This window comes from Tympanuchus pallidicinctus, unplaced genomic scaffold (assembly GCF_026119805.1).
Source record: "Tympanuchus pallidicinctus isolate F22 unplaced genomic scaffold, pur_lepc_1.0 scaffold1, whole genome shotgun sequence".
NCBI classification, from domain to species: Eukaryota; Metazoa; Chordata; class Aves; order Galliformes; family Phasianidae; genus Tympanuchus; species Tympanuchus pallidicinctus.
Window position 1 is genome coordinate 60,647,439 of NW_026294618.1, and position 23,966 is coordinate 60,671,404.

Consider the following 23,966-nt stretch of genomic DNA (forward strand, 5'->3'; position numbering starts at 1 on the left):
GGGAAATGCCATATTTGTACATAGGCTGCTCCAAAACTAATGCCTCCTATTTATTCATATGGAAATTACAACTGATACAAAAAGCATAATTGTATGGGAACTGCTGAGTCACGGCCTGAAGCTCTGATTGATCACCTGAGGCGAGCAATGAGTCAGCCAGAGGAGTACAGGTGAAGGCAAATCACCTGTGCTGCCAGAAGGGGTGGAGCCAGGCTCCACCCCTCCTAGACCTATTTAAGAGCTGGCTACCAGTGGGGAAGGATCTCTTCTGGAGACTGGCTCTGCTGGAGTTTTGTGAGTGAGCCCAGGATAGGGGTAAGCCTTCTATTTATTTTCTTTTTGTTATTGTAGTCTGCTTTGGCAAACTCTCTTGTTCATTTCATAATTATGACTTCTTAATATTCATTGATTATACGCATTATAATACTGTTTGACAGAGCAAATTCTCAGATATAAAGCACTATTTTTCAATATAGTCACCACCATTAGCTATGCATCTTGACTGGTGATGAGCAAGAGTGTGTATGCTGCACTTGCAAATTCCTGCACCAGTGGAGGTGATCTACTGTCATTGTCATCACTGCTGAAATTCACCACCCACCTCTTTACTGTGCTCACATCCATCGATTATCTCCAGAAATGTTCAGTAAGCATCAATTAGTGGGTGCCACTTTTTCTGCATGGAGGAATTCAATGGCGCACCTTTAATTCATATACTCTCCCATATCACATGTCATTTTGTCATGCTGCCCCTCTGCTGCCATCTGTCGCACAGCAACAAAATATGATGGAACACTGGTGGGAATGTTGAACTTCTACTGCCATTCCACCAACATCCACCTGTGATATTGCAAGCAAACATAATAAAACAGGAAGTGTTATTTTCAGAGCAGCTCTCAGAACTTTGAGCACCTATGCCAAAAGAACTGGCAGTGTCTTCAGTTCTATGGAATGATAATTTTAAAATGTTGCTACCTACTGCTTAGCAATGAGAGGAATTTTAGTCCTTTGAAATCTGCTAAATTTCATACTGGAATTATGACAAGTCATTTATTTATAAGTTACTGAAGTGTATGTGAATCTTGCTCCTTGTGACTCCGGCCTAAATGTGCAGTTACATCAAAAGCAGCACAGTAAATACAATTGTATTTCTGTTATAACACTAATCCAGCATGTAACGAGAAGATGATTTTTTTAAAATTGGATGGTAGCAAATAATTATTTTTTATGAGGTTTAAGTACATCTCTCCAGGTCAACTGTAATTGTTTCATCTTACCTAAAACACTTACTTAAAACATTTTCTGTTTTAATATAAAAATATTTTGGTATTGATTCCAATCCCCTTTCTGTGTATTTCAAGAATTTCAGTGGAATTCTCCACACTTGCATCTTCTAATGTGTGGTCCATTGCATCTGCTATTCTTTGATGATGCATTGGCCCATGCTCTGATACTGCACAAAGAAAAGACACAATTGTGAAAAACCCTGTTATTCAAGGCTGGATTTATTGGTTATCCATAGAACATGTTCATCAAAATCAGGTTTGGAGAACAGAATATCACAAGAAAAATATACACCAGCAGTTTCAGAGTTCAGTAATTCTGCAAGTTATCTAGATTTAGCTAGTAGATAACCAGAACAATAAGTATGATGAAGAGCATGAATAGATTAATAAACATTTCTTCATGAAATGTAGGAAAAATATTTTTGTGTTCATTGCCTTTGTGAGAAGGGACTAAATTGTAAGTACTCTGGAGAGCTAACTCTGTCAATATCCTAGTCATACATATCCTTCTCAGCACTTTTTTTAATGAGACAAGATTGTATTTTATCACAGTCTGGTTTAAAGTTTCTTTTTATTTCTCTATGCAAATATGAACACATTTGTTCATTAAGGCATAGGTGAAGTTTTATGGTAGGTTCCCATTGAAGTATTTGTCCAAAGCCTTGAGACTTGGTTTGAGAAGACAGTAAATCTTTCTGAAGTTTGGAGACATCGGGAAGAGTATCAGCTTGCTCTCATTCATTTGTGTTGCTGAAAGGCTCTTAAAGAGTAATGTTTCATTGGCTCAGAACAAGGTTTTATTGACGATTACCTGGTGAGAAGCTTAATTTAGATCAAACTCAGGTGGTCTGCCACAAAAAAAATAGGGTGAGAGTGATACTAAGATGGAGATACGTAATGGATTAACCAATTTGGTTGGTTCAATATTCTGAAAGTGTTTATTTTGTTCTTTTTTTCCCCGGTAGAGGTTGAAATACTTCCATCAACAAAGTAAACAAAACTAGGTGTCTATTTTCATTGGCGAGTATGCTAAATTTGAGCTTGTTGGATAACCATGGAGCTCTTAAGTTGACCACCATGAAACAATAGCCAGAGTAAATAGTGGTTCACAATTATAACTTAATGCTGACAGAAGGCATAATAGAGGCGTGGATTTGATTTGTAGGCTTAAACTCAGAAAACATTCTCACTGGGAATCATTTATTTATTTATTTTTGTCACTGGCATGATACTCTATATGTTTATTTCTACAAACATAAGATTTCAGTCTAAGGACATCATTAAAATAAAGCTAGGAAGTCTAAAGATTACGGTCATTCAAAATTGGGTATGGGAAGGGCAACAAGGTCATCTGTCACAAGTATTCTTTCTTGTTCTTGTTTGAGAGATGTTCTCAGTTTGCTACTGGATGCATCAGCTCACTTGGAAGAGTAAAATAGCATCTCTCTCTACTGATGTTAGTCAATGAGTACTGACATTTTTAATATTGAGTTTGAAGAAAGGAAGAATGAAAGGGTAACAGAAGTTGACTTGATCAGATTTATCTTTCTCTCAGAACTTGAAAGAAATAGGTGTTGGATGTCACCAAGCTGTGTTCTGCAGCCAACATACTGGAGGGAAGATATGCCATCCAGAAGGACCTTGACAAGCTTGAGAAGTGGGCCCATGCAAACATCATGGTCTTCAGCAAGGTTCAGTGTAAGGTCCTTCAAGTGAGTTGGGGCAATTTCAATCACAAATACAGGCTGCACAAAGAGACTGAGAACAGCTCTGAGGAGAAAATCTCTGTCAATAAAAAACAAAATATGAGACAGCAATGCATACTTGCTACCCTGAAAGCTGAATATATCTGTAAGAGACTATTCTGTTAACTTCTGTGTCTCAAAGCTTTCTGGGGACACAGATGGACTTGTTCAAGTCCCGAGCAAGGATTGTGAAATCCTCTGTCTGGGGGAATGCAGATGGACAAGGCCAGGGGCAACGAGAGCGAGATAAATAGCTGTGAAGTGCTCCTTTGTGTGGACCTATCTCCGGATGATGGCCATCTCAGGGGGCCTTGCTCAAGGCCCATCCTTGTCAAGTAGGCAGGAGAATAAGGAGGATAAAAGAGGAACTGAAAATCATGAAGAACGGTGGTTTCTGACAACAGATTCCTCATGAAGAACGGAGGTCGTTTTCTGACGAGATCCCTCATGAAGAAGAACAAAGGGATTCTGGAAGATTGAGGTGATTCCTGCATACTGTCAAACTCTCCTGAGCCTGCTGCCTGACCGCTGTTGCTGCTTCAAGAATTGGCTCCTCGACTTCCTTGTCTACCTGCCTGCTGCCCAAGGCCTGCCACGCTGCTGCTCCCTGTCTTCTGCTGCGTTCTGCCCGGGACACCGTGCAACAGGACCGCTGCTGGATCCTGCTGGTGACTATCCTCACTTTACGCAACTCCTGCTTCTTTTCCATCTTTTCTATCGCACACCTTCCCTTCCCCATCTCCCTGATTAGGTCTTAGTAATAAACTGGATGCAACAACATATGAACCGTTGTTTCTTAATCTCACACTGGGTATACAGATATTAAAGAACCTCATCTCCCTCCTATAAATTGGAGCGAGACAATATCCTGTCTCATGAAGAGAAGTGTGACCAGCAGGTGAAAGGTGATTCTGACTGTCACTCTTCTTGAGTGAGACCAAGCCTCGTGTACCGTGTTCAGCTCTGGAGCCCTCAGCATAAGAAAGACATGGATTTGTTGGAGTGAGTCCCAAGGAAGGCCATGAGGATTATCAGAGGGCTGGAGCACTGTGAAGTCAGGCTGAGAGAGTCAAGATAGTTCAGTTTAAATAAGTGAACCTACAGGGTGACCTAACAGTGACCTTCCAATACTTAACTGGAGTCTACAGGAAAGACAGGAAGGGTAGACTTATATTAGATATAATGAATAGACTATTTTCTGTGAGGGTGGTGAGGCAATGAAACAAGTTGGGTCCTGCACTTTGGCTGCAACAACTCCAGGCAATGCTATAGGCTTGGGGAAGAGAGGCTAGAAGACCGTGTTGAGGAAATGGACCTGGGGGCACTGACTGACACTCAGCTGAACATGAGACAGCTGTGTGCCCAGGTAACCAAGAAGACCAGTGGCATCCTAGCTTGTATCAGAAATAGTGTTGCCAACAGCAGCAAGGAAGTGATCATCTACCTGTACTCATCTCTTGTGAGGCTACATCTTGATACTGTGTTTAGTTTTGGGCCTCTCACTACAGGAAGAACATAGAGGACCTGGAATGTGTCCAGAGAAGGACAAAGAACTTGAGAAGATTGGAGCAATATTTCTATGTGGAGAGGCTGAGGAAACCAGGATTGTTTAGTCTGAAGAAGGGGTGGCTTGAGAGACACCTTCTTGCTCTCCATAACTGCCTGAAAGGTGTTCAGGTTGGAAGGGATACTAGATGATCCTTAAGATCATCTAGTTCCAGCACCCTGCTATAGTTAGGGACACCTCCCTCTAGACCAGGTTGCTCAAAGCCTCATCCAGCCTGGCCTTGAATGCTTCCAGGGAGGGGGCATTCATAACCTCTCTGTTCCAGTGGGCAGCGTGTTCCAGTATCTCATCATCCTCATAGTAAAGAATTTTTTTCTAATATCTAGTCTAAATCCACCCTCTTCAGTTGAACGCCATTTCCCCATGTTGCTCATGACAGCTCTGGTGAGTAATGGGTTCCTTTCTGAGCCGACTGGAGCTGCCTCTGATCTGACATGGAGCAATTTCTGGACTCTTCCCACATAAACTCAACACAGCCCCTCTCTAAGAGTCTGCATAAGGACATAAGGATAACCATTTTATCCTCACAGAACATTTCACATGATCAAGGAGTGACGGGGAAGTGAGATTAGCAGAATAGTCATCTGTTTTCACAAAGAGAAAACTTTCATCAAATAGAAATCATTTGGCAGATACAAGTTATGCTTTTAAATTAGGCAGTAGAACACTGTAGTTTATGGAATTATATCCTGATTCAGAAGAGTTATTAAGCATATGACTAATCTCACTGCAATGAACAGAAAAGCAATAGTGATTAAGTTATTGGTGGTCAGTAAGTGCATGTGGAGAATTAATGGTAAATCTGAAACAATCTTTTTGTCTGGATTGGTTTTGGTAGCAATATTCTCATTTGTGTGACTAGCATGCTCCATTTGCAAATCTACCCCTATAGAACAGCAATATGTAAATCTGTATAAATTCCTTCTGATTTACAACTTTGGTGTCCTGATAACTGAATACTTAGTCTTAAAAGTTTTTAATCACTAATGATTCAGATTTTGAGCACAACATCAAGCTAAGCAAGGTCTGAAACATTCTATCTGTTTTTATATCTTTTGTAATGTCCAAAATTGGAAGAAACTTTCAAAAACATCTGGCCATTCCATGTCTTACAGAAAAAAGCAGGAACATTTGCTCATATTCTGTGTTCCTAGTAAATACGTTTAAATGTTCTTTATGATATCTAGGAGTTTGTTCAATACAAAGAATCTATCTGAAAATGCGTCAAAGATATGTGACACTTGTCGATTGTTTTATGTTATGTGAACATTTTGGTTTGTTATTGTCCTGGTCATCGCGCTTTAGAGTTTTCCATATCTAAAATCAGGAAGTGGGCAATAGGTAGCTGTTGAATAGGTGGATGGCACATCACTTCTAAGAGAATATAAGGAATATAGTACTCTATTTTCTGACTGCATACATTTTACTGTTACAGCAGAAGCTTCTAAATGTTGCTTTTAAGATGTCTGTGAGAAAGCATGCCAATGCATGTGCCTTGTTGTGGATTAGGGATTACTGAACAAAGAGAAACGTTTTCTGGCATCTTTCAGGAATATTATTAGGAAAATAAACAGTCACACTATCACTTACTGTGCAAAGTCATGGCAAATATGCTATTTTCTAACTCATTTACATTAATTGAAGCCCACCTTTACAAACACTGAGCTTTTCCAGTTCCTGTTTCTTTCATGAGTATTTTTGCCTTGCTAGGGACATTTCTGGCCTAGAGCAGGTTCACCCAAATGAAACAGATTAAAATCTACAAATGCTTAACTTTAGTGTTTCAGGGAGAATTTAGTTACTTTTTTTTTTTAATTCGTGCATTTCAAATATGTTTAGATGCTGTAGGAATGTCAATATTCAACTTCCTTTTCAGAAGTGATTCAATACCTGGGAACACTGAAACGCGAAAAGATGTTATTTGTTGTGTACACAAGCACTCAAAAATATGTTTTTTGAGCATTCAGGGGTACTTATGAGAGTTTTATGTTACCCAAAAATGTTCAAAAATCTCTACATAATGAATAATTTCGCTGTACATTGGTAAGAATTTTGCAAGACATCTCAGAGAATTCAGTTTCGCTAAATGATGATTGTCACATACTCTGACAAAAAGATGGTTGTATCTTTCCATACTACTACCCAAGGGGTTACAGAGAATTAAAAGCAGAAGACGCAAAAGAAAAAATCACAATGCTTTGTTGCTGGCAAACTAGTGCTGGAGGGTTTATCACATGAAACCCAATCAATTCCTTAAAGTGATTCTCTGGATAACAAAATTATCTTTCCTGTTGCTTGGCAGAGAGCAAAAGGATAGGATAGAATGAAGACCTGTGTATTTTTGTCACTGTAGTTAATCCACATGGAGAGATATGGAACACGCTATGCAACTACATAAAGAAGCAATAAACAGCAACAAAAAATTCTGCATTCCTTCTAGTAAAGATCAGAACAGGAGCAGAACACAGGCAGAGAATTAATCTCCCTCCTGTGCTTCAATGGGTCTCCAGTGGGCTTCAACTCAATCCCTAGATGGGTTGCCAAAGGTTCATCCTGTTTTTCATTGGCAACTTCTACGTGTACATACAAAAGAATTCAAATTACTGTCAGCTGTGATTTGTGCTCCTGTCAAGCTGAAACTAGAACATGGCATCACTTTTCCTCAGTGTGCCACCATAAAATAAAGTCAGTTGATATTGACACAGGTCATCCCTGACAAATATAAGAATGATTTTGCAATTTTGCATTTCGATGCCTTTCCATATAGTCCATGTTCATAGGCACATCAGAGAGTTATGTCCTAAATTAGCAAATCTAATTTCCTGCGATCTTGGACCCATCACTCTGCATTGCCCATTTCAAAGGCACTCTACTTTTGTTTAAAAGAACTCCTTGCTCTTTCCCATCCGTCAGAGTGCAGTTACTTGATTCTGCTCCTAAATAGATAAAAATAAAAAAGCCATGTCTCTGTTGCAGAATGCCACATGGAAAGAAGACAGGAAACATGTTTATAAAAATAGGTCTGCTACCCAGTTCATGTCCATCAGACAGTGCCACCCTCATGAGGTAATGTTGTCATAACTCTGATGGGAGCCAAGAGTTTACATAAAAGTTAAAAAGAGAAAGGAGACATGAAACCAGACTTCTCTGTCAAGTTGCGTTTTCAGGCTGCATTTGCAGGCAAGAGCACAGGATGCAACACAGCCACCACCTAGCACAGTGAGGTCTGAGGTTCCAGTGATGTCAATGCTGATTTTTAGAATTCTGCTCTCTGTTTTGTGAAGCTATACCAGCAGCGTTTTCCTTAATCTGCTCTGGATTTGGCAGAGGTAAATTTCCATTTTTTTTTTTTTTTTTTTCCCAGAAGCTGTACTGCATCATAGACATCACCTAATTTTATCAAGTGCCTATAGGTCAGGGATCTGGCATGTGTCATTTCAGTTCTGAGAGGATATTTCCAGTAAATGTGTTTTTCATTTTATATTTAAGAATGAACGTGGAGATGACTCAAAAACTTCATGGCAAATTGCAACTGAACTTTACAAAATTGATTTGGCAAGTCTTCTGAATGTTCATTGTGTTACGGTATGAAGATCAATCTTAAGAGATTATCAGAAATTCTTCAATAGGGAAAAGTCAAGGAATACTGAACAAACTACTGCAAATACATTGGAACATAACTAGACGCAAAAAAAGAGCTGGTAAATTTTGTCTTCTATATTGAACTAGAACTGGAGAAATAGGTTTTGTGCACATGGGCAATTAAAACAAAATTCTCTTTGTGAAAAGAAGTAGCTCTGTTCACTTCAGGACAAAGTGTCATGGCATCAGGGTGACTGAAGTTCTGTCCATTCCTTCCTGTGTGATTCTTGCCATACCCTTTAATTACTGCTTCTCAGTGTTAAAAATGTTATATACAAATCTGTTGTGAGGCTTAATTAATTGCTTGTATATGCCCTGAAATCTGCAGAAATACTTTTAAAATAAATTGGCTCTTCCTCCTAATATTTTATATTGTAACCAGGGACTATAAATGAGGAATGATAATCTTTTGATATAATTATAATAATTTTAATAATTATAATGATTATATAATAATTATTAATTATAATATCCTAGGTGATCCCTGAATTCAATTTGAAGGTCAATCCCATGCAGTTTAAGCAGGAACTCTGTAAGCCCTGACAACATGCTTAAAGCAAACGCTTCGTAGATTGAAGTCCAAGTACTGGTAGGCCACTGAATTTGTAATCACCTTATTGATGAGGGATATTTGTATTGCCCTGAAGTGTTATATCTTCTGATGAATTCTCATTTCATTTAAAAAATAGTTAATTCCTACTAACATAAGAAAACAAAGCATTTTATGATTGCTTTAATTTTCACATGCAGTCCTTGGAAAGAGTTCTAACATTGCACATTCCAATGCTAACTTCATATACTATCATCATCAATGGTCTGTCTCTCCATAGAGAAGAGGAAAGATCAAATCTCCATTAACATTCTGAACTACATCAGCCTGAATAATTCAAGATAGTAAACTTCCATTTAAGTATTTTTTTAAAAAGTCAACACGTTGATTTTTGAAAAAAACAAAACCCATGAGGTCAAGATTATAACACCTATCTTTATTTCACATTCTGCACTTCTGGAGAACTTACAAAACATCAACTTCAGATATTGTTAAAACTGATATCCAACAATCCTTGTTATGCATCAAACAATCTGTATTTTTAATCTCCCTAATCCAAGGGAAATTAAAAATATTTTGGTATCCAGTGTTCACGATAAAAAATACAGTACGTTTAAACTTGTCTACATTGTATACTAAATATTCTTTAATATAAGTAATATACTAAGAAAATATGTAATTTTCATCTTAAACCACGAGTAAGAAAAATCACTCATCTGGAATGATTTCTCTCAAGAATAGAGCAGTTTTGGCCAGCTAGGTGCTGTATGCCAAGCTGTCTTTTCAAACAGTCAGTCCACTAGACTCAATATGCAAAGGGAGAAGGTGTGAATTCTGCTTTTTGAAAGCACGTCAGAAAAGGCAGTGTTACCTATTCTAGAACTAGGAGACCATGAAAGCACTCGTATGCAATGAAGTTCATCAGACTCAATAAGACTATAAGAGAAAAAATATTATTAGAGAATAAAATAACAAAGCTGCTTTTCTCCAGAGGACTACTTTTTTTTAAGCCTGTAGCCTGTGATTAGCCAAATGCAATTTTGCAGCCTTATCAGCAAGTCTTCAGTGTACTGGAACTCAAAGTGTCTGCTATGAAAAATGTAAACACAGTAAGTTGTTGTTCTAGCACTGACATACATTCCTCCAGAAAGGGAAAAAAAAAGGTACACTAAAAATAAAACATGAAAGCCAGCCAGTAAATAAATGCATAATAACTTGCTTTTATAAGAAAGAATACTTGTAGTTTATAATAAGTAATACTTGTAAGTTCAATGTAGCAATGTTTGCAGATGGAAAGATTTGTGGCTGGAAGACTGTAGTTAAGAGATCAGTAGTGCTACACAAAGGATGCTGGACTCTGCAGAGAAATGTGAGCTGCTAGATGCCAAAAGCCTGCAAAGTAAGGTGTGAAACATTTTGCCCATTCTCAAAATCTGCTGAATCCTTGTCCCTCTTAGAGAACAGGTGAGGACTCAGGTTCTCTGCTGAAACACAGGAACAACTCTTCAGGATCAGGGGTCCTTCAGGTGGTAGCTGTCAAGCAGATTTAGGAATTAAATGTCTATTTCTAAGTGAGGAGTAAGACTCTTCTCCTACTTGTGGAAATTCTTTTGTCTTTATTCAAACGTGCAAGACCTAACAGAAAATTGATATAATAAATTTTAAACCACCCCCATTTATGTGTTAGTTCAAAATCCTGAACTTGTCATGTTGGTGCAATTAGTCTCAACTAAGACAGTTGACTATAACAGTTAAGAATGTAAGTTAACCTCAACTAAAATTCCATCTTTATCTTCATGTTACACGCAACTGTACAATACCAGTGTTCAGATGTAAATGTCTAAAATGCTGTTAATAAAAGGCAAGATTTCAGTGAATAACTTTCCAGGAAGAATTAAAATTCTGTGCTATTTGAGAAATATAATTTTAAATAAGGAAATGAGCAATCTCACAGCAAAGCAGGAAACTTAATTAAAAAACTAGTGGTCATTCATGCAATGCTTATCTTGATAACCATAACCAGACAAATGAGAGAGACATCAGGTTTTCTGTTCCCATACAGCCTTCTTGGGCATTAAAAGGTGGCTACCTCTTCAGCTGGCAGGAGATAGAAAATTCTCTAAGACTGTCATCAAGCACTTAATATGCTCTTCAAAACTTTTCTTTACATGAAGGATGATATACCTTAATATTTTTCTCATACTGTGAGGAATTTCACACAAACAGCTCTAACATGGAATCTTTTTAAGGTTCTCTGCAATCAATGGAACCATGGATGGAACTGTGATGTTAAATCTTCTGCATGGCTTTTGTCTAAGGTTCCTCATTTCGAAACTGTTGTACGATTATAGTGAGAAGCTGGTTAATGGAAGTGTTCATTGGAATAAATATAAATATCCTTGGGAAAATGAACAGAACCAGAAAGTTTGGGTTTAATTTGCTTGTTTGCTATTTAAAGATGAACTGAATAGTGAAAATTGCAATAATGTTTGTATCAATAATTTCTAAAATTCTCTTTGAGAAATGATTTTTTTTTTTTTTTTTTTTTTTTTTTTTAATGCAGCAGCATTTTCTTTCCCCTAAAGAAAAAAATATAGTGGCTACAATACAGCAGTAGAAATATGTCAGCATATTGCAAAGCAGTAAATTAGAGGCGGTAGTGCAAAAACAAGTGATTCATTGGATGGTGGGACATAACTCTCTAAGAAATCAGCACTACCTGCCTCCTGGCAGTGCACATGCCCTCTGCAATGTGTCACAGCAGCTGGAGACTTCTTGGAGATCTTCATCATGCACAGAAAGTTGCTTGGGATGATTGAGGTTCCTCCAAAAATAACTGTGTGTTTGTGGCAAGGTCCTATCTCAGGAGTCTGGGAATGCTTTTATGATGGTTTCATACGCAGGAGGAGGAGTTTGTGTGGAGTGGCAGATACGGAGGCTATTGTTAGACCAGTGGAATTCAGGTCGACTTAAACTGTTGGTTGTGCTTCCCACGAGGGTTGTAGTGGTGTTGGTGGGAGTGAGGGTGATCAGCTGACTGTTTGTCTCCACAGGGAGGGGAGGAGACTGCAGAAAAGGGTGGAAGGTGGATGCACGGAAACTTGACTTCCTGGGGAAAGAGTTGGCTTGTTCCAAGGAGGCTTGCCGCTGGAAGGTGAGGCTGGCCAGACTGAGGTTGCTTCGACGTTCACAGCTGCTGTTACGGTAAAATCCAGTCCTGCTAGAAGAGTGGGATGTGGGTCTGGACCGGCGAGTGAAGAGTGAAGAGTTACCCTGGGAAATGTGGGCACTAGCTCTGCGACGGGACAAGCAGGTGAATAAAGCCCAGATGATCCCTCCAATCACTAGTCCAATCAACATGGACACTGTGAAGGCTATTGTTACATGCTCTGAAATACAACAGAAATACACAGTAAGGATACTTTAGATCTGAAGCACAATCTTGCCTGAAAATGATCTGAATGTGGCTGCCTCCTTAAAAGATGAGCAAACCTGCACATATTTGTGCGAAATACGTGAACCTTAGCAGCACAGAAGAATTCATACTGTTCTTGCTACAGGGTATTTTTTATTTAGTTTGCAGAATTCAGTAACATTTGGAAAGTAGCTTGCATTTAATACCAGCCTCTGTGCCAGCCAATGCAAGGGAAAAATCTTTAGTCTCTTTCAAAAATGGCCACCAAGAAGCACCAAGGTGTGCTTATGAAACCACCAAGCTTTTTCTTCTTCTTCACATACAAAATGTAGATTTAGACAGGCTTGCCATCTTTTTCATAGGTATTTATGTTCTGTGTGTGTGTTTACTAACTTATTACAAGTGAGACATATCCATGTTCTTAGAGGATTAAGCCCTGTATCTATTCTAACAAGAGATTCATATCCTAGCCTTTTACCACTGACAAAAAGATACCTTAAATCCTTTTAATAATTAGTGTAAATCACCATACCCTGAATGATTTAGGTCAAAGGTAACTATCAGTAGCACTAAGTCTATTGAATAATTCTCACCTCCCATGCTTAATTTGAAAATATACTGATCTCCCATTGGGAAAATAAAGCAGTAAGAGACTTGAAAATAAAAAAAGAGCATGAAGAATGCCATTTTCTCCCCTACATGTTTTCATAGGTGTATAGGAATAAGATTTTCTAATAGCTCAGGTACTTCAGAAAACTTGTACATTTGTAATCTTGAATAAGGCCTGAAACAAAAGGAAAACATTTACAGATCCCCTAAAAATACAAGCTGGGTTTGGATCACAAGTGAGATGAAACTCTGTGCTGACTATTGATTGAGAAAAGAGGAAATGAGTGAAAGAGAGCCATAGAAATATTTGAAATGATTATTTTGTCTGTGTCATTATGCTTGTGAAGCACTTCTGTTTAGAATGAGAATGGAAAGGATTAAGGAAAAGAGTATTGAGGAGTTTATTCATTCAGTACTTTTTAGGACAGATGAAAATGTAAGGAGGCCCAGAAAATTTGAATTCTAATTAAGCCACTGGCATTTTGGATGTACATACAATCCTGTCGTTGTTTGTTTGTGATCTCTGTTTTCAGATAGGTTTCTGATCAAAATACTCTGCAAAAGGTAGAATAAAGATGTAGGTGATAAAGCACAGGGTAGTTCTGCAATGCACATCTTCCTGTTAAAAATACTTTGTTGCTCTTTTGATCAGAGGCAGACCAGATTTAACCTCAAAATATTATTTTTCCTTAAGCCCTCATTTTTAAAACTAAGATACTCTTGACTGGGCAAACTGCAGCCGAAGGACAAATGTTTGTTCTATTTTTGCAGGAGCTCATGAGTAGCAGCATCCGGTGTTGCAACTCCTGACTGCAGATCAGAGCCTCATCACCATCAGTAGCCTTCTGACAAACATGTAATGATTCTGCGCTTTATAAAGATATGTTTGGAGACATGGCAGGCCTTACTGTGCCATTTTTCTTTATGTTAGAAACAGTCTATTAGGCTGTTCTAATGTGTTTAGCATCTTCAGGTGCTGCATATTCCTCCTCATCCTCCTGAAGATAGGATGGAAGAGCCAGATCTTGGTGAGCCTCAGTGAGGAGAGCCCAGAAGATGTTTTAAAGATACCTTCCCAAACACCAGAACTGTAGTCTGAGCATCCCTACTCTTGTCCCAGCATGGCCATGGGAAAGAGGAGCAAGAGCTAAACATTTTTAGATTGATTTCTTTCACATCTTGCCTAGAATTCTAGTTACATTATTATATTTTGAGACAGTCAAGAAGTCCTCCAAACACAAGGGTTTGTGCTGCTTCCCAGTATCCCCGCTTCTATTTGGGCTCCTGACTCTAGTAGAGAGGAGAAGGTGCTTTCTGTGAGGCTCACATGGAAGAAGACAAGCTCAGTTAGACAAACTAACATGTTTGGCTCAGGGACTGCCATCCACCACAGCAAGGGTTTGTCCCTGCATGCCTCTAGCCATAATTTTCACCACCTGTGCAATCTAATCAGTGCTTCACAGTTAAAAGCAGATGAGGGAATTGACAAAGGTATTGAGTGTGGCTCTTTAGTCCTTCCCACGTGCAGTTCCCTGTGCTGGAGGTACAGCACAGGCAATTATCCTTTTTTGATAATACCTTCATTTTATTTAACTTCTTTTATTCTCTTATTTTTCTACCTCTATGTTTGAATGCAAAAATAGAGGGTCAACTTATTCTCTGGGGAAACTCAGCTGGGCTAACTCTGATTATTGCAGTCCACATGTAGTAACCCATATCCTCTCATTTCAATTTGTATCTAAGTTTGATTCTTCTAGTCCCTATTATAGAAATATCACTAGACCTATGGGTTACTGGTACTTTTTTTTTCTTTCTCTTCCCAGACTATCCCTGACTTCAGCAGGAACAGCAGGAGCACACTAATAGGCCAAACTTGTTTTTTGTTGGCCCCCTGAAGAGGATGAATTTCACTGAAATGTAGTTCAGTTCTAAAAACTTACACTGAATCTATGCTCATTGATTTCCTCTTTAGAACCTCCAGTGATCACAGCCCTGAGGTGCATTGGAGAAAATACTACAAAACAGAGAAAAATCAAAGGCAGAGCAGGACTTGCTGCACCTGGGATTTTCAGGAGAACAGCTGGCCTTCACAGAGTTGTTTTTCTCATCCTTAATCTGGGCAGCGCCAGGGCAGGTTTAGCCTTTCATGAAAGCAAGTGCAATACTGCTAAAATGTATCTCCTAGGGAGCTGTTACAATATCCCATGGTTTACTGAGGGCTGTGCATGCCTTTCTGTCCTCTGCTTGTAGAAGAAGAGGAAAAAAACATTTGGGGACGTGTAGGGATGCTGACACTAACTTCCTTGGTGCTGATTCTCTAAACCTTATATTTCTCAGGTTATTCACACCGTCTTATTTATTTACTTATGTTACAACCGAAAAGATCAGGCATCTCATCTCAGTCAATTCTACCTCCTCTGATCCTCAACAGCAGTTGAGACAAATGATAAAAGTTTTTCAACAATAGAAAATCATGAGACTTCCAGGTAAAATGTCAGAAACAAAAGGAAACAAAGCATAATCCAAATCTACTGCAAGATTAACAATTTGATACATTAGTTTCTTCAACTTTCTTGGTCTTTTTGCTGTATCCATGTTAAAAAGGTCAGAGTTTCAGACTACTGTTTTTTTCTTCTGTAGTTGTTGTAGATTTCCTTAAGCCTTTTATAATGGGCTCTTCAGCAGAGTCTGTTGTGATAGGACAAAGGGAAATTATTTAAAACTAGAAGATGGGAGATTTAGACTAGATATAAGAAAAAAAGTTTTTTTACAGTGAGGATGGTGAGGTATTGGAAAATGTTACCCAGAGTAGTGGTGTATGCCCTGTCCCTGGAGACATTCAAGGTCAGGCTGGATAGCTTATATCTGAGCAGCTCAATATAACTGTAGGTGTCCTTGTTTATTGTAAGATAATAGAACTAGATGACTATATGGGAACTGTTGATCATGGACTGAACCTCTGATTGACCACCTGAGGCAAGCAATGAATCAGCTGCAGGAGCACAGGTGAAGGCAATTCACCTGTGCTACTGGAGGGGGTGGAGCCTGGCTCCACCTCTCCTAGATCCCATTTAAGTGCTGACTGCCACTGAGGAAGGATCTCTTTCTGGAGATTGCTTCCTATGGAGTTTATTGTGAGTCTACAACGGTGGGTATTTTTCATTTATTTTCTTTTCACTGTGATGATCCTACTTAGCCTAACCTCTGTACACATATTGATCGTACAATGACTGTTAAGGCTCCCTTCCATGATTCCTTGTGCTATACGGCTCCTTCCATTCTATGGTTCCATGAGCTATGTCTGAAGCATTACTATGTGTTCTATCAAGCTGATAGTCTCCAGCAAGTCCTTAAGCACTGTAGAATCCATGCAGAAGAAATTTGGAAGTCTTTTTAGTAAAGATGATAAAATGTCTGACAAGGTGCTCCTGAAACAAGTTCTTCCCATCCAATTTTGGCATTAGTAGCTGGGACAATCAATCTGCAAGCCTTCTGAGAAGAAATATCTTAGGTAAATATCACCAGAAAATTAACAACACAGCCTTATTAATTCATCACTGTGAAAAGTTAAGACAGATGCACAGTTTTCCTGCCACTATGCTCACAAATGCATACAAGGGCAAACTCTTCAGCTGGCCAAGTTCATGAAAGTATAGTAATATCATTTAAATCATGAAAGAGAGAGAAAAGAAATCAACTTCAGAGAGAGCTTCCCAGGGTAAGATCAACAGCAGCAGTTGGAAATGTGCTGAATGCAAAGAACAGAGAGATGGAAAAGCACTATTCAGTATACGCATAACTTGAATCTGAACTGCATTGCTTCCTACAGTTACCAAAAATGGGCCAGACAGTCTGTCAAGCATCTCATCTGATCATGCTATTGCCAAGTGTAAGGTGGTAGATAACATCCTCATGATGATAGCTATACATTTCATCTCTGGTAGATGACTATTTCTAGTAGATTACCCAAATACTGTAATCTTCTTCATGTTTCACAGCTATTAATTTTTTGTTGTTTCTCCATTAAAATAGAAATAATAAGGTAGTTTTAGAAGTAAAAAGTAGTAGTTTGTTAATCAAGAATGGCATTCCTCTGCATAAGAATGTAGCTTGCTATAAAGATGTCTTATGTATATTGCTAGTTCGTGTTCCTTTTCATTTACTTCAGTAACTGAAAGTAGTTTTGCCATCTGTTCTTCCTTTCACTTGCTCAGTAAGTTCGTGACATGAAAACTTTAATTCATGTGGGATCCAGCAATCTTATTTGTAGAACATATCACCTACAAGTTGCTTGATTTCAGCTGTATGAAAAATGAGAGATATCAAAACATAATATTATCTTGCATAGTGAAAAAGAGTTATCTTTGTATTTTTGTGTTGCATATTCAAATTTTAGGGTTCCATTTTTTTTTCTCCTCCATTTTAATCTTTTACTTCTCAAATTTTTATGAAGTCTTTCCTTTATGGCACACCACATGCCAGTGACTAAAATCTTGCCCAAGCCAGCAGTCCTCCCTCTACATGCACTTACACTTGCCTACACCCTGCTTTGCCCAAACGTGAAAGACTCTGAAAAGTGGCAGACGCTTTCATCTCAAATATGAGGAAATCCAGCTCAGTTTCTGCTTCACCATGAATTTTTTTTTCCCCCTAAATGAACACTAAGTGACAAAAGATGATACAAAAGCTCACAAACCAGAATGGAAATTCATTCCTGAATACTGCACAGCTTAGTGCAGAGCACCAGCTAGCGTATTTAAGTATGAACTGCACTTGTGAATGACAAATCTAGTAACCTGACAAGTAAGAAAGGTTCAGATACTGCTTGCCTTTTGAAGTGAGGTTCATCACAGTCGACAGTGAATATCTGTAACACAGCCTGAGTCGTGCAGAACCAGACAGGAGCAGTCCAAATGCATTAAAGTTTTAATGAACTCATAAGGTGTTTCTTCCTGCAGCCCTAGTAAATATGCATCCATAAGATGGGGGAGCTGAAACTGCTCCTTCTCACAAATACTAGGCAGTGAACATGAAAAGGAACACCCTGTGCCCAAAGTGCTACCATTTTTTCCCAGCACAAAAGAAGTCAATAAATATTTAAATAAATAAATAAATTCAGCTGTAGGAGCTCCAAGAAAACTTAGCTTAAGGCTGGGACTGGTAATAGAAGCCAGCTCCTATGATACTGTTATTTGAGTTCAGAAAAAAAAATAAATCAATTTCTCTGTAGCTAATAAGTGTTGACATTACTATCTTCCTGATAGCTGCCACTAATTGTGTTAGCAAACCAGCTTCTCGTTAATCATTTGTAGGAAGACCATGATTCAGCTGGGTGGGTGAATTTTCTTTTTTGTGAAAGCAGCCAGCTGTGGTCTGAGTCATGGCCACAACTTGTTAAGAAAATACTAAGAAATGTTATGTGGTACATGTGAAAAGAGGGAAAGAGACCATCTAAAACACAAAGTGATTCAAGCACCTGTGATGCCCAGGAAGCAAGCGTATGAGGATGGTAAGGTCTGGAAAACAGAATCTGTGTGAAAAGCCAAAAGAAGGGCAGGATGTACAGAACACAGGTGTTAATAAGATAGTCAATAATTAATAAGCTGTCAGAAAGGTCATTCTACCTTCGAACACAGCTTGTAACAGAAATGTTTTATTCTGTCTATGCCAGTGTTAGATTATTTTCTGTAGCCACAGAAAGTAATTCTCCCGCTAATAAATGAATTGTTGCTGCAAATAAAGCTTTCATATCCACTACAAATCAGGTAAGAAGTACAGAAATAAAGAATAAATTAAAGGAAATTCAGATTAGAACTGTAAAAGTAGTTTCTATCTGTGAGGACAGGAAGAAGCCAGAACAGATAATCCACATGGGTAGAGTATCCACAATCAAATATTAAAGATTATAATCCATACATTAATCAAATGTTTTTGTAAAATAGTTAATCCTGTCTTGAAAAAAAAAGAAGATAGGATAGTGAAAGCTTGAGACTCAAATAGACATCGTTTTGTATAGTTCATAAGATGTTCTTTGATCAGGCAAGCAAAATAGATCCAGAAATATCTTCAAGGAAATTAATAAATTGACAAGGAAAAAAAAAATGGCATTGTCTGTGTCTTTCAATGAATCCTGAGTTTGAAAAGCAGAGTGGACAGCTGTTTGCTAGCAGGTTAAATTTTCAAACAAGCCACCTACTTAGAAACAAGATTGCCCTCTGCTGGAAATTCATGTTGGAAATCTAAATATAATGTAAATTACTCTAATTCTAATTAAATAGGATTAAAAACAAACAAATAATAATAATAATAAAAACCTAACTAAATAAAAAGCTAGATGAAGGATAATAGAAGAGCTTGTAGTACCTGGAAACTCAGACTGAGTTGTGCTGCCATAAGCACTTTAGAACTGGTGTTTTCAGAGGCATTGAAAGTCATGTACAGTAAAGCACAGCATAAATAAGTATTTGGAAAGTTAAGTGAAGTATAGCTTGTTCTGATTTGCATTTCTTTGCAAATATCTGTGCTGATGGTGAAATGTGATGATAAGTCAGTTCCTGTTTCTTGATGTCTAGTGGTGTCCAGAGTGAACTTTCTCTGTAAGAGTGTTTGTTTTTTTTGTTTGTTTGTTTGTTTTTAGTATCATTCACTGTGATAAAAATTCAGAACAGCTGAACCATATAAACCAACTCAGATGTAATAATGTTGCTTTGATATTACTGGCAGTTTGATTTTTTTACTGGAATGATAAATAAAGAGTAATTGTAATAATCAGAAGGAAACATCTAAGATAGAGATGTCACCATGTTTAATTTCAGGCCTTTGGCATAACTGTGCAAAACCAAGCACAGATTCCTCTGTGCAGACAGAGATAGAAACTTTGTTACTGCATGGTTTCGTTGTAATTCCTGATGCATTACAAAGAGAGTAATGTAATTGTGATCTGTTTTGCATGTGCAGCACAGTCCTCTGGCAAGAAATTCTTATCAACCTCGAAAAAACAGAGCACAGCCCTAAGCTAAATATCCTCTGCATGGATCTAAATCAAACAATAAAAAACAATTTGCCACAGTGCAATATGGCTTCATTGTTATTATTTAATTGATAAGATAATTTTACAGAGCCTGAGAATAAAATCATTTCCTGTATGAAGAAGATAAGTGAATAGAGTGATGTTCTAATGTTAAAGAGAATTTCTTGAAATTCTTTTTTTAAAAAAGTAAACAAACAAACAAAAAAAAAAGTACCTTCAAGGAAACAGAAGGGTTAGTACAAAGCAGAGATTTTTCATGTTACTGGGAAGCCTACAGACTTTGTATCATCCTCAGTCCTACTATAGCAATCCTAATGCCCGTGGTCTGAAACCAAAAGCCAAGACACAGCTTCAAAAGGCTTGCTGTGAGAACCCACAAAAGGCTGAGAAGGATTTATATGGGCAACCTAAGATTTATTAGAATATAAAGAATACAGAATATATTAGAACATCAAACAGAGTCTTTTAAAAGAGAAAAATGAAAGTGACATTTCAGACTGTATAGTGCATCCTACAAATGGTGATTCTCAATGCAGTGCTTTTTGGAAATGCTGCAACCTCTGCACATTTGATGCTGTGTCAGAAGTGCCTCCTGTCAGCAAGAGGCAGGACTTAGTTTCTTTTCTTCACTGGTAGCTCAGCTACTTCCAGAAATCAGTGTCTCCTTCACAGTTCCATATCTTTTAATCTCCATTGCAAATGTACATCATATATCAGCATAAATGGGCAGCCCAGGGAGGTGGTGGAGTCACTGACCCTGGAGGTGTTCAAGGAACGTTTAGATGTTGTCTTGAGGGATATGATTTAGAGAGAACTATTGGTGATATGTGGATGGTTGGACTGGATGATCTTGTAGGTCTTTTCCAACCTTGGTGTTTCTGTGATTCTGTGATAAACAAAATGAATGAAACTGATACATGTGTGCATCTTGGAAGATGAAGAAAATCTATTGGGACCCAAAATTGTAAAATTTCTCAAAAAATGTCTCTTCTCATTCAGAACTCTTTTGCCTTTGAAATATTGCCATGGAGTACTCTGCTGACAGCTTTAACATGGGTCATGCCTGCTCAAAAATATCTTGGAATGAAGATAGTATTTAGTGTTTTATTTATTGGATATAGATTTTTAGATTTATAGATACAGATTATTAAGATAGTATTTAGTGTTTTATTTATCGTCTTTTATTTATTTATTTTTGAGATCACTAAAACTACAGCCTTCTCATGGTGAGAATGCAGAATGCTGTACAAATTTGAGGAATGGGAAGAAGAGGAACCATTTGTGAACTTTGATGAATACTGATCAATATTCAGTAATACTGACCAGTATCTTATTAGATACCGACTCCTTATTAAATACAGACTCCTCTTCCTGCTACTTGAACACCTATTTATTAATTTTTAATTAATTTTATAAATTAATTAAATTTAAATTTTATAAATTAATTAAAATTAATAAATAGATGTTCAAGTAGCAGGAAGAGGAGTCTGTATTTAAATCATATTTTCATACTTTTATTTTATTTTTACTGTAGAGATACTTGAATTAAATCTATTTAGCAGAAATGCCAACTCATGGCCTGAAGCAGTGATTGAGCACCTGGTGGGAAGACAGGGCCAATCCAGGGGTGCAAGGGAGGTCAGGGGCATGTAATGCCCCTGAGTGACCAGAAGGAATAAAGCCAGGATCCACTCCTTCCCAGACCTTAATTAAGGATTAATTAATTAATTAATTAATTAAGGTAGTGGAGATGAGAGCATCTCACTGGAGATCCCTGTCTGTTTGAGGCCTTCTGAATGTAAGCAGCTTTTTTTTTTTTTTTTTTTTTTTTTTTTTTTTTTTTTTTTCTTCTTCTTCTCCTTTGTTTCTGCAGCTTTGGATGCTGCACTTGCCTTGTCCACACTTGCTACATCCTGGGATTTTGCTTCCCTATTGTCATTGCTGTGTTTTCTATCACATTATGACATTACGATCTAGTAGTGCAAACAGCTTTCCTGCTACACTTATCTCCCACAGACATTGGATATCACATTGAATATGTGGTTTTGAGACTACATAAATGCATTTATGTGTGGTAGTACCGTCTTCTGAGATAACTTCTCAGTTATCTGCAATGGAGAAATTTGAGCTTGCCTTCTCTTGGTACTTTCTGTGCTTCTGTCTATCAGTTTCAGATTTTTCTTCTGTCAAATATGGATCTGAATATCTACTTCAGTGTGATCTAGGAATCTTAATTAAATGATATTGACAAAAATCTGTGCAACCACAACAAGCTTCAACTGAAGTCATGTGTCTACTTGGTTCACTCATTCTTCAATTAAGCTGGTTAGCTGAGAGATTGTATCAATATAATTTTTAAAGCAAAAGTTTTAAAAGGAGGTTATGGTAATGGTCAAATATCTCACAAGTCTGTGTTAACAAGCTGGATTTTGAATTAAAATGCCTGAGACAGGGAATTTATTTTCTATTAAGTAAGATGTTGGAGAAGAAAGGCAGAGGCCTCTTCTGAGAAGAGGAAAATGCCTTAGCTGTATTCTTCAACAAGACATGTCAGTGCCCAAAGTAGTTTTTGCTTTGTATTGAGCATATGTCCCCCCAATTATTTTGTTGAATAATTCACAGTGTCATTTAATAACAACCCTATATATATTTGTGTTATTGATGTAGCTTTGATTGAAGTGTTTTAGCAGACAACTCTGAAGTTTTTCAACAAAAACCTTGTTTTTTAATACACAGATATCAAAAAGTCCTAAGTTTTTTTTCCATCTCTTCCGGAGGAAGGGGGTTTATTAATCGTCTTGGAACCCAATCCACAGCATTCCAAGAATGCAACAGATAACTTTTAAATTGTTGTGGTTTTTTAGGAGCTGTTAGGAGCATAATTCAGTCTTGATTTACATAAACTTAAGAATTATGCAATATAAAATTTGGCTAGGTAGTCTTTATTAAGGTTGTATAGGAAGTGAAGCTTCCTACTTTGAAAGCAGGCAAATTAGTAGTCAAAGGGATATGATTATGAAATGAAGACAATCCTACAAAGACAAAGGCTCATTCCTGAGTCATGATTTTATTCTGTGGTCTCTTTTTATTGTGGGCATCTCATGTGATCTGCGTGCTTCAGATTTATCATCTGCATTGGGCTGACAGCACTGCTTACAGCCATTCATTTGGCTCACAAAGATTTTCAGCTCCTGGTTTTATGAGCTACAGTGGCAAAAGGAAAACTGAGAATAAATACAGGGCATTTGCCTTCAAAAATTTCTACCAGAAGAACTGAGACAAAATCTCAGCATTCCCGGAATATATTAACTATGAATCTGAATACTGCTAGGCTCTAGCAGTTGAGCATACCGCTATGTAGAGTTTGTTTTGGGCAGAAAGCATAGCATTATGCTGCTTTTATTGTGTCCCTGGTATGTTAACACATTCACTAGTGTAGTGCTTGCAAGAAGAAACATGCTTTCACTAAAAATGAGATTTCTGGATCCAGTGAATAACTAAAGCATTACTCTCTTGGCAGACGATTCATTTAACAACAAGAAGTGACAAATACTTAGTCAATATATTAGGTGTGCCAGCCAAATAAGTATGCACTTTTTAATTAATATTTAAATAATATTATGAATAAACTTCGCCTCATCAATCTACTACCTTAGATTTATATCATTTCTGCTGAAGATGGTTAAGTACTTGATAATTTAGTGTTTGGATGGTGGGGTAGGACAGGGAGAGGAAATAAGAAAAGAAGCAGTAATTAGGAGGCAACAAAATACACCCTGAGGATGACAGATGCACATTTAAAAGAATAATTCATACACAAGAAGAAACAGTGCTCAAGAATAAGGCTGGTCTTATAACACAGTTTTGTTTCTTTCATCCAGCTATGGTAATACCCTTTTCTTTGGACTTGCCAGAAGAACTGCAAGGGGGGAAAAGGGGCCCTCATTAGTATCTACTTTTATCTCTGTGACAAGCCTGCATTTAAGGCCTTGGAATCGATTTACATACTAGCTTCCTGAATGCAAAAGCTGATTAATGATAAAATCCCCTTTGCTTCTATGATGGAAACACATCCTTGTTTCACATGTTTGTCAAATCTTTTACTTCACTGACAGTAAAATA

At 37.7% G+C, this 23,966-nt stretch overlaps 1 protein-coding gene and 3 long non-coding RNA genes across 6 annotated transcripts in view; 2 read left to right on the forward strand and 2 right to left on the reverse strand.

The window, feature by feature from the left end:
• LOC128086243 (uncharacterized) lies at positions 1-11,929 on the forward strand. Of its 2 annotated transcripts, none has more exons than XR_008209304.1 (3): positions 1-315; positions 8,718-8,829; positions 11,844-11,929. It is a non-coding gene; the product is annotated as an uncharacterized LOC128086243 (long non-coding RNA). The 2 variants fall into 2 exon arrangements; XR_008209302.1 differs by lacking the exon at positions 11,844-11,929 and adding an exon at positions 10,080-10,199 and having other exon boundaries at positions 137-315.
• The window catches only part of LOC128086262 (uncharacterized), a 144,091-nt gene that overhangs the window by 79,269 nt on the left and 40,856 nt on the right, over positions 1-23,966 (reverse strand). The gene's annotated exons all lie outside the window — the stretch shown is intronic.
• MYCT1 (MYC target 1) overlaps positions 9,206-23,966 on the reverse strand; it is a 22,381-nt gene continuing 7,620 nt past the window's right edge. Inside the window, exon 2 of the mRNA XM_052694589.1 lies at positions 9,206-12,177. Coding sequence (XP_052550549.1) covers positions 11,653-12,177 — 525 coding nt within the window. The 3' untranslated portion in view covers positions 9,206-11,652. The remainder of the gene's footprint in view (positions 12,178-23,966) is intronic.
• Positions 11,989-14,894, forward strand: LOC128086248 (uncharacterized). Of its 2 annotated transcripts, XR_008209306.1 has the most exons (3): positions 11,989-12,103; positions 13,586-13,670; positions 14,638-14,894. It is a non-coding gene; the product is annotated as an uncharacterized LOC128086248 (long non-coding RNA). The 2 variants fall into 2 exon arrangements; XR_008209305.1 differs by lacking the exon at positions 14,638-14,894 and having other exon boundaries at positions 13,586-13,711.